This window comes from Lissotriton vulgaris, chromosome 6 (genome assembly GCF_964263255.1).
Source record: "Lissotriton vulgaris chromosome 6, aLisVul1.2, whole genome shotgun sequence".
NCBI classification, from domain to species: domain Eukaryota; kingdom Metazoa; phylum Chordata; class Amphibia; order Caudata; family Salamandridae; genus Lissotriton; species Lissotriton vulgaris.
The window spans coordinates 1678137507-1678153022 of record NC_141694.1 but is presented as its reverse complement, the minus strand read 5'-3'; the positions used below and the strand labels follow the sequence as shown (position 1 = coordinate 1678153022).

The 15516-nt window shown below is 41.7% G+C and overlaps 1 protein-coding gene across 9 annotated transcripts in view; it reads right to left on the bottom strand.

Annotated features, from left to right (window-relative positions):
* The window catches only part of TATDN3 (TatD DNase domain containing 3), a 95870-nt gene that overhangs the window by 11874 nt on the left and 68480 nt on the right, over positions 1–15516 (bottom strand). For all 9 annotated transcript variants that reach the window (XM_086927859.1, XM_086927860.1, XM_086927861.1 and 6 more), the window contains one exon: positions 14157–14269. In XM_086927859.1, coding sequence (XP_086783985.1) covers positions 14157–14269 — 113 coding nt within the window. The remainder of the gene's footprint in view (positions 1–14156; positions 14270–15516) is intronic.

The window sequence follows — 15516 nt, the reverse complement described above, 5'->3', positions numbered from 1 at the left end:
AGGTAAATGGCATTTACCGATTCGTAAATACCGAATTTTACCGATTCAGTATTTACAAATCGGTAAATGCTATGTAGGTATTTTTACCCAATAATTTAACGAATCGGTAATATTCGGTAATTACCGAATCGGTATTTACCGATTCGGTAATTGTCATTGATTCCTATGGGCCTAGAGGCCCATAGGAACCAATGGCAGTTACTGAATCGGTAAATACCGATTCGGTAAAATTACCGAATTGACAAGGGGGACAGGGTGTCACCTTGACACCCTGTTGCACCCCTGATTCAGGCTTGTGTGGCATGTAACACACATACATTGTTTAGGGCATGTATGTGTGCCACATGGCACAGGTGTACATGCACATATGTGCATGTACACAGGAATTCGTTATTTACCATCAAATAGTATTTGATGGTAAATAACTAATTCTAAAGGGCCTGTGGCACTGTTTTCAGTGCCACCTACATCCAGATTTACCGATTCGGTAAATTTACAGATTCGGTATTTTACCGAATCGGTAAATTTACAGAATCATTAAAATTAGGGCCCCCAACATCTCAAGAACCAAATACCGGTCGGTAATGGCCGAAATCGGCCGTCACCAACTGGTATTTGGCCACCTACATCTGGTCCTAGATCTTTATAGATAAATGCATGCATTTTAGGGATTTTGGTACAGTTAAGCTATCAATAATGGAGGTAATTTTCTCACAAGACTCAACACCTGAGCAAGATTTAAAAGTGAGGATCTATATTAGGCCTAGTAGTAATCAGTTTAAGGGGGATTAGTTCAGCCTTAAATCCACTGACCTGGAAGCCTGAAAGGCAGCCATGCTCACCTGTAAAATTGATTAAAAATGGAACGTTTTGTATTTCTGTCATAAAAAAGCATATAAATGGAAAAGAAAAGGAGCAGTGGGAGTGTGTGTTACTGCTTAATGCCCCTTTGCATAGTAAACTGCCTGAATACTACGTCATTAGTGATCCACTGGTATGGGGATTGGCATTAAAATATACATTATTTACTTAATTTTTGTATCAAATCCGAAATACCAGACTGTGTACTGTAGGAAAAGTAAATCTATAGAATCAAGTGCATTCTCAACTTCAAGTATAAAGGTAACAGCATTAAATGCAGGGTACAAGTATGTCACTAAAAACATTTACTTATTTCATTATTTTGTACAGTGTTGGCTTGTGACATGCAGTGTGTGCTGAAAACAGTGCTCAAAGCAGTTCTTCAGTTAGCTAATCCCCTTGCCGGGCAAATGAAAATCTGACCGTGTGGTTGATCAGAGATCTCATTATTAGTATTGGGCACTAGTTTCAACGAAGGTCAAATTGCAAACAGAGGAGCCACATCCCTACTTCACGGGGTGACAATAATCCAGTAGTGATTGACCTTTTGGGCCCTCTTTGGTTCTCCCTTTAGTATCAGGTCCCTCTTTGGGTAACACTTTCCTTGGTTTTTCTATTTCTTTGGATTGGATTTGTGACTGTTTTCTTTGTGTTGATTAATGGCCATTACCTTCCAGAATGCTCTGCCACAGAACTGGTTGGCAAAGTGTTAACGCTTCACTCATCTTCACATAAGCTAAAAAGAGACCTGCACCTTGTGAACATTTCAGCTGTCCCAGTAACTGCTGGAATTGTTTGGAATAAGGTCCCTTATAACTTTGGTCCTGCAGAAATACTACAGACTCTTTTTGTTGTTATGGTTTCTATGGGTGATGTCATTGCACTTGGGTTACATTCTGATGATTGGAATGTTGAGACTGTAAACCCCATGCTGTCGGAAGTAGAATATTACACTGTTTCCTAGAGTGTGGATTTGTATCTAAATTCTGCTAATTATGGTGGAATGTTCTGACATCATTATTACATCGAGCTAGTGTTCAACACACACTTTTTGATTATACACAATGGGAACATTGTTCTACTCCCCCATAAGGGAGCTACAAAACACATAGGGATACATTCACATATTTTTCTAGACTCGATTCATTAGACAAAAAATCTTAAAATATGCTCACACAAACTAAACTAATATATACAGACTTGTTTGTCAAAGAATAAGCAGAGAACGGGTATGGTTATTGGAAGGAAACCATGAACATCAAATCAATGTGGGGTACAAAACCTTTGCAAGTTCAGGAAACATACACCTTGTTTTGAGCCTGCTTAATTCCAACATAGGTGATTTTTCTGAATGATACAGTTCAGCAGACTACTTGTCTAGGGCTGGCAAAATTTAGAGACATTAATTCACCAAACATTCCTCCCATTGCTTTATTTGACAATTTCCAACATTTGACACATTACACTGAAGAACAGCTCAATAGTATGTTACAGAAAGGTAGATTTAAGTACACGCTTTCAGGTCCAAATGGGTGGTTATTGTGTCCAGTATACACAAATGGTTGTTATGCTCGTTGTTTTAATTCCACACCGGGGTTTAAGGTAAGCAGAGCCAATCCTTGTTACTCTCAATCGCAACAATTAGGGATAGTCACCACCTATTTGGTAGGGAAATTGTGCCAACAATGTTTGAAACATTTCACACTATCTGCAGTAAAACAACATCATTCCCTACTTTGGGAAGACATGGACCTATCTGATTTTTTAAAGTCAGCTCAGATCTATAATGAAATTTAGTTGAACAATTCAGGTCTTCAAAATGTGGCCACATGCCATGGCGTTACCTCAAATCTACGCACCTATTCTTGCCTTTCAACCCGACACGTAAAGGATTCATGGCCAAGGAAGTCTAGACTTACCCAATGTTACATCTCCAGAAGTTAGAACAGCTCCCATTCATACTAGGAGAGACACCCACTGCACTGTGATTAATATGTGGTGCAATATCTTTGCCAATTTCAATATTCCAGTTCACAGCTTGCATGAAACATTTCCGTGCGGGTAGATATGAAGCCCTAGGAGGGAGCTTTATTCAAGAGTTATGTTCTTCACCATTCTCTTACCAATATGAGGGCGCTGAAAAAGAGGTATTTCTTATTGGAAAGGAATGTGACTATTCTGTTTGTCACTCACTTGTTTGTACACACGTTACCGTTAATGGCACATGTTATGCTTTGGTAGCGAATTCCAAAAAGAATACTAGCCCCTTACAATCTCCCCCATTACAGTCCTTTCAAATGTAAGCTATTTAATGTTAAGTGACCAGGACTGTTGCAGATTGAAGGCTGGGATTCCATATATCAGTCTCCCAGATAGTGACCTGCTGCAATGTGCTTTTTCCACCAACACATATGGTTTCGTTGAAGCCTTCAATTCCAACTTTGAAGGCAGATTTTAACAACCTAAGCCGACTCAAAGCCTTAATGTTTCAAAAAGATGTAGCATTAACATCTGTCCGAGAAATCTTTGAACTGGCTGTTGCAAGGATGTCCAGTAAAATACAGTCCTTGTTGAACACAAATCTTCCATTACATTTTGGCAAGCTTGTTTACCGAATTTTTAAAGCTTCCAATACTGCCGGCATAGCACATATTTATAAATAATCAGAACTGGCTAAGTCAGTACCTTCCAGAAAATCTTTGGCATTTATCCACTCCCTGTTTTCCAGTGTGTTTGGGGGCATCCCCTTGGCATTATTCTTAATTTGTGGCCTTTTGGTTATATTTGTGTGACTCTGCAATGGATGTTCCTTTTCGAAGCCCATTGTTAATGGACCTACCACAGGTTCAACTTTGCCGTGATCGCATAATATGATTCTTTGGAGTCCCTTTGCTTCAGGAACTGAATACTGACTGGTCATTGTCATTCCGACCTGCCTGGCTCATCTGCGTGAACCCGTATTTCATTGCCTATGGTGAACAGTTGAATGGGCAATGGTTGTCTTTTTGACTCTCAATTGCCTGTTCTTGTGAACAGGAACCTCTTGATGAGTCCAATAATGACCCATTTTCGAAAGTGTCTCATGAACTTGCGGCTGCTTCAAGATGCATGGTATGAGCCACTCCCTCCAATGGAGGATGGGTGCATCAGCACCAGAATTACCTATGATGCGGACCACCTAACTACACACACCAGTTATGGGGGTCATTGCTAATCCAAGAGATCACTAATATATCCCTGTGATCACAAAGTGAGGATATGTCTAGTTAGATATATTAGTTGCCATTGTTGGGTTGTTCATTATATACAGCCCTTTGATTACGTTTCTCAGTTGTATTTGCTTATGTATCTCAGCACACCTGCTTCAAAACAGACTACACTAGTTTCAATAAATATATTGTACACTTTTTTCTTGTCTTTCTTTTGTTTACTATGGACATGCTTGAAAGAGAAACGAAAGGTGATGATCTGTTTCCACAGTTCCCTTGGGGACTAGAAGTTCATGTTTTAGGTTTGCCAAAATCACCTGCAACTCTGGAAAGGTTAGGAGTTCAGGTGAGGCACTGTGAGCTGGGTGGATTTGGGCCTACAGGAACTGACGTGGTAGAGAGACTCAGTCCCTAGATTCTAACACCCACAGTTCTTCTTCCCAACAGACTCCCTGCAACAATCTCACTGGTTTGAGATGGAGTTGGAAGCCATTTTGAAAAGGCTTGAGGTTAGCTTTTCTTCTGCAAATTGCACATTTGGTAGATTACTAAGATCTGGGTACAAACAGGTGCAGAGTTGTGTGCCCAGCACCCAGATCAACCTGCCTCTCTGAACTTGGCTCCTGAACCTAGTCTGTACATCAGGTTTGCCTTACTGCATCTCTGATTTCGTTTGGTAGTCTAGTTTAATAATAAAGATTTTGAGACAGGTAGCCTCACAGAGTCACTTGCCTGTACAAAGGTTTTTGTTTTTTGGGACTGTGGTCTGCCGCATTTGCGCTGGTTAGCGCCCGAGTTCTCCTCTGCCCGCTGGTCGCCCCCGCTGCCGCCCAGGAAGATCTTGCGGCCGCCGAGCGGGGGGACTACAGCCCCCAGAGAACCTTGCTTCGCTGCCCCGCCCACCTCCACCCATTTCCGCGCCCGGGAGGCGTTTAAAACATTGGCGCTACCTCGGTGGAGCGGGAGCCTCACAGAGTCACTTGCCTGGACAAAGGTTATTGTTTTTTGGGACTGTGGTCTGCCGCATTTGCGCTGGTTAGCGCCCGAGTTCTCCTCTGCCCGCTGGTCCCTCCCGCTGCCGCCCAGGAAGTTCTCGCGGGCGCCGAGCAGGGGGGACTACAGCCCCCAGAGAACCTTGCTTCGCTGCCCCGCCCACCTCCACCCATTTCCGCGACCGGGAGGCGTGTAAAACATCGTCACTCCCTCTGCGTCGCGGGACGCGCGCGGGTGGTGCCGGGCAAAGCCCGGGAAAAGGGCGGGCTGTCTGTGGCCGTCCGGGGCAGGACGAGGCAGGGCTGGGCTACCCCTCTTGGCTCTGCTGTATTGCTCCGGTTGATTCGCCATTACTGCAATTCCAAGGTACTTTGAACTATTGACCTAGAGATTGTTCAGCATCTGAATAATGGGAAAAAATACTCCTGTTACAACACGATCTAGCTCTACACAGAAAAAGTGCACTACTACCCCTCTGCCAAGTTTGACTGCAATAGACAGGATGTTGCAGAAAACCATAGGGGTAGTAGTAACAGCTATAGAGAGCACAGAGAGACGCCTTTCACTCCCCCCAAATATGTGTCTCCCCTCATCACTCACTAACACCACTGCAATATAGGTAAATTTTCCTGATTCTATACTTCTTGACTCCCATGCAGAGCTTCCAAGGATAGAGGGTAATTGCATCATTCCGCCACCACAAAACCCGTCCTTTGTACTGTTCCCTACTGCTAGCAGACTTTCACAAACCCCAATTCTGCAGCCCCAAGATCTATTTGTGGAGTCCTCCCTCTCAAAAAATGATTTAACTGATTCGGAGGGTTTGGATGCCTCCTCCTTGGTATCATTAATGCAGGTTAATCCTTTAAATGTACTGGATAGGCCACCAATTCCGTTAACCAATGAGGAAACAAGCCATCTAAATTACAATGACTTAATATTAATCCAGGAGGATCCTTTAATTAAAGATGCTCCATCCTCTAAAACGGTTAATCGATACCCCCAAACATGAACAAATACTGGAGGGACTATAAGGAAGAAAAAATAGATAGAAACCGTACAAAAAGGGAGGAAGCCAAAAACAGCAAAAATTGTGGATCCCGCTAATTCCGAATCAGGGTTACCCCCAGGTAGGGTTATAGTAGGGTCTGATGATGACCAAGGGAGACCTACTCGAACTACTACAGGCATCTGTGCAGAAACTATTCTTCCCGCCCCTACCGAGGATGTTGGAGGATCATTGGCGCACATAGAGCATGTTGTCAGATCATTGATCCTCCCCTCCTTGAAAGAATAAAACTTGTAAATGAAAAGTTGGAGAGATTTGAACAGTCAACTTTAGATAACTTCACCTCCCTAAAAATATGATACAACTTGAAGTCAGAGGGAGAATGGAGAACATAGCGCCACCCCCAGGGGATCCTGCAACTGCTACAGGAACTATAATCGGCATTGCCCCTGTTCAATTGGCAGAGGTAGGGATGCAAAATGGTCCTATTAGTAATAAACAGACTAAAAACGCCCCTGGCACAATAACTAGTGCAGGTAAAAGTGCAACAGAGAAGGTTGCTTCTTCTGAAAGAGTACAAAAAACAAAAGACAATCATGATATAAATCGGAAAGTTCAATTGGCAACGATTGACTTACCGGCAGAGTCGCTACTATATGTAATAGTGCTTACTGGCGTCCTAGAGCTACAGAGAGTGGGAAACCAGAATCTTATCAAAAGCTAAAAAACAAAGTGATATTCTGGTTGAATAAGAACAGTCCGATCCCTATACACTTGAAAAGAGAAGTATTGTTTGTCAGAAGGGTCAACTGGATAGGAAGAAGACCAAAAGATATACAGGGAGACACAATTATTGTTAACTTTAGGGATACCAACGTAGTAAGACTAATTTGTAATGAACAGCACTACATGGATTGGGGCCCTATTCGAATAAAAAACCTCACTTACTTTTATAGCTCGAAGGCTACCCAAATACTTGGGCGCCAGCTAACTACGGCTTACAAAGAGATGTCGGGAGGCTATAACACCTATCTTCCGATAACTACAAAAAATCAATACATAGAGCTAGATGGGCTAGATGAGGTTGACTGCCTGGGAGAAACCTATGGAAATGAAACAAGCAACACAACAGTTAACCTCATCCAGGGGAGGGAGGTCAGGTGTAACACAAGGGAGGTAGCCAAACAGGGTTCTAACCCCGTTGTGTTGGATCAGCTGGGAAGTATTAACCCACTTGCATCGACAAGTCAAGGAGGTATAAATATGGACCATAATCAATCCAATGGCAAGGCAAATGCTGTGGTCAAACTAATCTCTTGGAATATTGCTGGAATAAGGAAAAACTTGTCTGACCCTGCATGGCACGACTATATTAATAGTGGGGACCTCATTCTATTCCAAGAAACATGGGGAGTAGAAAATTACTTTAAAGTAGGCTATAGGTCATTTCACATAACGGCAACAAATCTAAACAAAGGTAGACCCTTTGGTGGCCTGATAATCTGGGCAAAAATCACATTGGGTATTGATTTTAAACAGATAGATTCTAATAGCCCTGACATTCTGGTCATAAAATCACAAGATGTTAAAGGACGTACAATCTGTATTATCAACATCTATAATAGACCCCAATCGCCAAACAAAGAAGCAGAGGCAATAGCCCAGCTAAACAGTAATCTCCACCTTAGATCACAAAACCGTGTTGATCATAGGCGGAGATTTTAACAGGAATTTTGAACCAGTTATGGGCCTAGAAGATATTTACGGGGAAGAAGACGAAGCCAATAATATTCCCAGTATTGATGCAAGACATACAATAGCTTGCACAAAAGGTGCCCTCCAACTGCTAAAAATGACAATGGAACATGGTCTACGCTCTTGCAACGGGCGACTCCCATCAGACTGCCCGAGTAAACCTACCTTCAAAAGAGGTTGTTGTGCCAGTCATTTAGATTATATACTGGTCTCTGTAAGTCTATGGCCAATGCTTCTTGACTTGAAGGGAAATAACCGTATAGACAGTGACCACTTGCCCCTCTCTTTGACCCCTCTTAGCTCACTATTTATGGCTCCTATCAAGATGGTCTTTCAAGACTACAATATTTCACATGACCCTTTAGAGTCTAATAACCGCAGGTCCTTAAAATGGCCCGCAGTGATGGGTAATGCAGGCATTATTTAAAAAAATTACGAACTTTATGTAATACTTATGTCACCTCTAGTCGACACTAACACTGAGGGTTCCTCCCTAATAGAAGTGCATGGGAATCTGATATTGCAACTTATTCTCTCAATAGGGACAAAAAAAGCACAATTTGGCCGAAAAAATTGTTCGAGGGAAGGAATCTGGTATAATAAAGCCTGTCGCCAGGCCAAAACACAATTAATAAAATCTGTCAAAGGGAACCAAACAAAATATTGATAGAGACAAAAGGATGCATTACAAAAAAAACATCCTATTAGCGAAAAAGGAATGGGATGAAAAAGTTTGGACGGATTTGCTCCAAGCGTGCAAACTGAATAACCAATTATTGTTCTGGAACCTCATTGCTAGAGGTACGAAAGAAGGGGCTCCTTCTAGGGATAGGTTTCTGGATGAAAACATCTGGGTGAAACACTTTTCCGCTCTGTACTCGAGTGGAGGGGATGAGGAAGAGTGGATACACGAATACACAGTATTAAATTCATGTGAAACACCACTAACTTTCAGTTTGACAGACACTATATTAGCTATCAATGCAGTCAAACAGGGCAAAGCCCCAGGCCCAGATAACATACCAGGGGATCTTTGGAAACATGAGAATCACCTGTGGGCTCCGTACATTAATTTGCTCAGTAATGATATTGCAAGAGGAGCTCCAATCCAGGAGACTTGGCGGGGCGCAGAAATCGTGACTATTTTCAAGCAGGGAGACAGACTTAATCCATCACATTACAGACCTATCAGTTTGATAGATGTCCTTAAAAAAATATTTGTTCGCCAACTTTTAAGTAAGTTAAATACGTGGATCGAGGATAATTCCATTTTAACAAAATACCAGGCAGGGTTTAGAGTTAGAATTAGTACGGTAGACCAAGTGTTTAGATTCCTATGTCTAATCTGGAAATATATCAACATAAGGAAGTCTCATTTATATGTAGCATTTGTGGACCTCAGAGCAGCCTTTTATCTGGTCCCCAGGGGGAAGCTATGGAAATCATTAAGGGACATGGGTGTCCCTGGGGCCATTCTCCAACAACTGATCAGGCTGCACGAGGGAAACTATGCAAGAGTGAGGTGGGGACCTCATGGAGAGTTATCAGAGAGAATAGATATAAAGAGAGGCGTCAGGCAAGGTTGTGTCATGGCGCCTACCCTTTTCTCTCTTTATGTAAATGATATTCCATACACACTCTTGGGCTGCGAGCATGACTCTCCCAAGTTGTGTGGTCAAGCCGTTCCGGCATTATTATTTGCAGACGATACGATTTTAATCTCCCAGACCCCCAAAGGATTACAGAACCTACTGAATAAATTTCGGTCGTACTGTCTGGATAAAAATCTTGAAAATTAATTCTTCCAAAACTAAGGTCATGACGATCAGTCCTCACAAGGGTTTTAACAAAGTTTTTATTGTAAATAATGAAAAGATTGAACATGTGCAAAATTTTAAATACTTAGGTATTACCCTCAATACCAAAATGAATTGGAAGCCACAAATAGAAAAATTGAGGTTAATACTAACACAAAATCAAGCCCCCATAATTAGGAAGCATAAGAACAGTTTTGTTAGAGCAGTTTCGCCTGCACTTGAACTATCTTCTATACTAATATAATAAAGAGAGAGCCCAAACCTTTGAGGCGGGTAATCTCAGGAACCGCAGCACCAATCACAACACCCAATACAGCGTTGGAAAGGGCAGTTGCAGCAGAAGGACATAGGCTATGCAGACGCCCACCATATACATTTAAAAGGTAAAAGAACCGTGCCAGCAAAGTAGTCCCTTGTGGGCGTGTCTGCATTGTGCTGGGGGCGTGTGGTACGTTCCGCCCTTCATGCCATGTCTCTCATCGTGTGCTAATCCCACCCTGCTCGCTTTGAATACCCCTGCACCCCATAATCATAACCCACCCTTCCGCCTTAAAATACCCCAACACCCTTAAACACTAACCGATCTTAACCCTATAAATATACCCTGTACCCCAAAACCCAAACCTATCCCTAAACCCTAAAAATACCCCTGTACCCCAAAACCCAAACCTAGCCCTGAACCCTATAATTACCCCTGTACCTCAAAACCCAAACCTACCCCTGAACCCTAAAATAACCCTGTAACCCAAAACCCAAACCTAGCCCTGAACCCTTAAAATACCCCTGTACCTCAAAACCCAAACCTACCCCTGAACCTAGAAATACCCCTGTACCCCAAAACCCAAACCTATCCCTGAACCCTAAAAATAATCCTGTACCCCAAAACCTACCCCTGAACCCTAAAATACCCAAACCTATCCCTAAACCCTAAAAATACCCCTGTACCCCAAAACCCAAACCTAGCCCTGAACCCTATAAATACCCCTGTACCTCAAAACCCAAACCTACCCCTGAACCCTAAAAATACACCTGTACCTCAAAACCCAAACCTACCCCTGAACACTAGAAATACCCCTGAACCCTAAAAATAATCCTGTACCCCAAAACCTACCCCTGAACCCTAAAATACCCCTGTACTCCCAAACCTAGCCTGGAACCCTAGAAATAGCCCTGTACCCCAAAACCCAAACCTTGCCCTGAACCCTTAAAATACCCCTGTACCCCAAAACTCAAACCTACCCCTGAACCCTATAAATACCCCTATACCCCAAAACCCAAACCTAGCCCTGAACCCTAAAAATAACCCTGTACCCCAAAACTCAAACCTACCCCTGAACCCTAAAAATACCCCTATACCCCAAAACCCAAACCTAGCCCTGAACCCTAAAAATAACCCTGTACCCCAAAACCCATACCTATCCCTAAACCCTAAAACTACCCCTGTACCCCATAACCCAAAACTAAACACCCCAAAACATATACCTCAGTACCTCAAAACATATACCCCTATACCCATACTTACCTTATCCAAACATTTTTAAAAAAACATGCTTTTACCATTCATGCATTTACAACGAATTTTCGTTGTAAATGTATGCGTGGCAAAAGCATATAAAATGTAATGCCATGCGTTATAATGGCATTGTGGAGTCATGGTACTTTCGTAATGAAAGTATGCGGAGTGATGGTATGCGGAAAGAAAGTTGCGGAATAATGGGTGTTTACCCTCCCCCGGTAAGTACATTGGTGGCACGGCGGCCCACATCTCCAGCAACATACTCATATTTTTTCACCACCTATTTGAAATATGCACAGGTCTCTCTCATTGATGGCCAGCACCAACATACACTTTTAGACACACCTCCCACCACAAGTTTTAGAATTGCGAACTTTAGAGCTTGGGAGCTACGTTCGAATCTCGGCATCAGCTCAACATCCTGTGATTCCAGGCAAATCGCTTTGTCTCCCCATGCCTACCACAAATGAATGTATTCTTCTGTAATGTAAATTGTGCTCATGCCATGTTGTCGAGTTTGCGCTATATAATATTGCAAGGAAAAATAAAGTAGGGAAACTCGAGTTCACACACTACTGAACGCGCACTCTTAAGTGCATCAGCAGTGCACTGTGAATCGGAGCGTTTCACAGGCCTGTCACAGATAAGAAATGCTATCAAAACGAAATCCTACAAAACAATATACCACTGGCCGGCAGCAATTCATACCCGGACAATGTTGGGACGGGCTGCTAGTTCAAATATAAAGCTCAATCGGCTACCCTATATGGGGCAGAACTGTGGGGTCATGTAGTCAGAGATGCCTTTGCAGTACAAGAAAACAGCTTTTTTAGACAACTTTTAGCTGTCCGAGGTAGCACTCCTTTAATTCCTTTATTTTGTGATTTGAATATACGCCGTTCCGATGATTATGCCTCTCTAGCCCCACTACTATACTGGGTTCGCCTGTGGTCTACCGATGAGTTAGTGGACTATAAAGAAGCACTAAAGGAAATAATGCAAATAAAGAATACTACTCGGTTGACATGGTTGGTGCACATTGAAAACTGGTTTTCAAAACTGGGCCTATGTAGTTTTTGGACAGATCCTGACTCCCTTACTCATTCCTCAAAAAAATTGCTTACGGCAAGGTACTGGGAATATACCCACAGCTGTCTAATCCATAATTCTAAAGTAGGAATATTGACCCTTAAATTCTTTGATGTTAAAATTGAAAGTAAATTTGAATGCTTTATGGATGAAATTCAGCCTCCTGTGGCTAAATCACTGTATTTAAAGTACCGTTATGGCATTCTACAAATCAAATCTAGAACATCAACGTGGGCGTGTAATAAAGGACCTTGTGGCAGTATCCAACTGGAACTATGTGAATTGTGTGATATTAGTACTAGGGAGGATGAGGCCCATGTTTTATTTGTATGCTCTGCATACTTGCAGGCAAGGAAAAAGTGGATTAAACCCATTTGCCTCCTCTTAGGCTTTCGGCATGTCAAAGATGGGGAGCGAGTGTTCAAGGGCGACACATCACAGACCATAGTATTCAGTTTGAGCCGTTTTTTTCTTGCTGTGGCGATAGTTAGGAAAAGAAACGGTTTAAAAATGTGACAGTACTACTAGGACAAGTACCGATATGATATGTATTGACTTCTACCTCATTCCATTTAATGAAATTATGCTGGTTTTATTAAGTCTTGTTTATATATTTCAACCCTAACTGCACATGTGAAATGTTTTATAGACTGCCATGATCCAAATACCCATTACCTCCAACATTTTTTTTTTAACATAATAGCTTTTGGTATTTTTAACCTTTTTTACTTTTTAAAAACAAGCTATTTATTATATTTATTCTTCTATATTGTATTACCTCGCCCACGGTTGTTTGGACTTGTCGCAAAGGACTGATGAACTCAAACTGTATCTGGAAGAATCTTTAATGTCTCCATAAACTGTGAGCTGTCCAAAGTTAAATTTTTACTGAGCAGAGATTATTGTACGTATGTACGTACCAACCTCACCTTCCCCAATTGGCACAACTTGTTTATGATGAATGTTTTTAAATATTGTATTGTATTCTTTTATGGTTGTTCAACCGAAATAAAGATATTGATGATGATGAGACAGGTATCTTTGGTGATTTGAAGATGGAGCAAAGTAGTCAGAGCTTTATTCTCTGCATCACCAGGAGCCAGTGAAAAGAAGAAATGGAGGAATGTAAGCAGATTTATATAGGAAAAGGCAAAGTCCGCCTGGTGGTTTTGCAGCCTTTGCAGTTTAGAAATCCCAGTTGCAGTGGACAAGTATCGATAGGCATCAAGGACCTGGTCAGTTCAATGTATAGGATAACCAAAGCAAAGGTAGGATCTTTCACTTTAACATGAGGGAGAGGTTGTTGTTTTGAGTGACAGCTTTGACTTTAGTCACACAAAGACAGCTTTTGTGAAACCATATTCCTTGATTGCACTTACTCAAAGAGGTGACTCCAAGTTTCTCTGGCTAATTGAAAAGCAAGCTGTCATCTGAAGTGTCTCTACAACATGCACCCTTCAGGCAGAGGTAGATCTCCAGAGTTTTACATGATTCAGGCATTTAGTGCAAATTAGAATTTCTCACCCTATAACAAGTTCCGGGGTGCACAAAATATAATTTCGAGCTATTCACTAGAAAGAAGCTCAACATGTTTTACCTGCTCTAAACTTGTGGGCAAATAGAGCAGGTACAAAATGTACATATGGGGGAAAATACTACACAGCTTGGAATCCCATTTCAGGAGCAATCTGGAGTTTGCACCTGAATGGTCTGACAGTACGGAACTCTAGAAAAACCAAATCATTTTAATAAATGTAGAAATTTAATACAGCTGTAAAAACACATTGTAGGAGAACTTGCTGGCTAGATGTTATTTGCAGGGTTAACTGAAGAACTTAATTTTATATTCTTGCATTCAGACACATAAGGTAGCCATACTGAATGACTAAACTAAATGAACAATTTACCTGCTCGCTCCTTACAATGGAAGGAGGAATTGAAAACAAATATCCAGCTTTAACTCCTTCCATAGCTACAGACGGCTTGCCATCAAAAGCATGGAGCAGCACCTTCTGTGCACCTAAGAGAACCACAAAAACAAAATTATTGATTGCCCTCCAGTCTGAGAAAGAATTGTTCACAAAAGTTAGAAACACAGGGCCATGGAATTTCACAGCGTATTCCTTCTCCCAAACCTAAGTATTGTTGTTTCATGTGTTAGTCCAAGGAAATGTGGCCTTCATTTAATGTTTATAACTCCACCACTTGTATTGGCGACTCTCACATGCATATTCCACTATAGCTTAACTGAAACAACATTTTGTCATTGATTACATAAGGCACCGGAAACAAAACCAGAAACAATGAAGCGTTGATCACCGATATAGAATGGACACATTTCTTTGTCTCAGTTCATAACTCAACATTTCACAATTCGCCAGCTAAAACGTCCAGGTATAGTTGCAAATCATCACAGACGGGAGAAATCCCTTCCATGGCATTAGGTGCAACATGGATGACATTTTCATAAAGTGTTGGTTTGCTTTAGATGATACGGGATTATCTGAGAGGTTACTGGGTTTAGGATTCCGATTAAGAAATGCTGCAAGTTACTATTGTGCTGTATTACCTATGGACGTTACTATGGAGTGTAAATGTGCTATCAGGAAACAGTGATCAATGTTCTGGTGCTGGTGCATTGATGGTGCTTATGACTGTAAGTTGAATAGATGGCTGAGCAGAGATATCTTGAGACCCTGAGGCTGACTGGATTCCTGTTAAGTGAAGCCGGGGGTTTTGTGTTAAGACTCGGAGTGAGGAGAACAGCTGGACACTGGATGAAAACACTGAATGTGATGGCAGCTGCTTAGGTGAAGACCATCAACAGTGAGCCTGCCTTTGTGAGGTTTCCTTGTGCTCCATCACAGAGTGAGGAAGACCCTCGCCCCCATGCTGATTCAAACCTTTGCGCTAGATCAGCGGTTCTTAACCTATGGTCCGGGGACTCCTGGGGGTCAGTAACACCTACTCAGGGAGTCCGCAACTGCTTTGAAAATTAAATAAAATTATCAGATTAATACACTGTTTACAAAGAAGTAAAATGTAAAACTGACATTTTTTAAAAGTTATGTAAATTTGAATGAATTTGAAATTGGAGGTTAAAAATTAAGTTCTCAGATTAATTTATGAAAGCAGTGTCTCAAACAGAATATAGAATGGGCAATGGGTAGCCTCAATTAAATTTAGAAACGCCCAAACTTTCTCCTTAAGATGAAAATTTAGATTCCTTATATTTGATGCGAACCTAATGAAATATTTTATCATTTG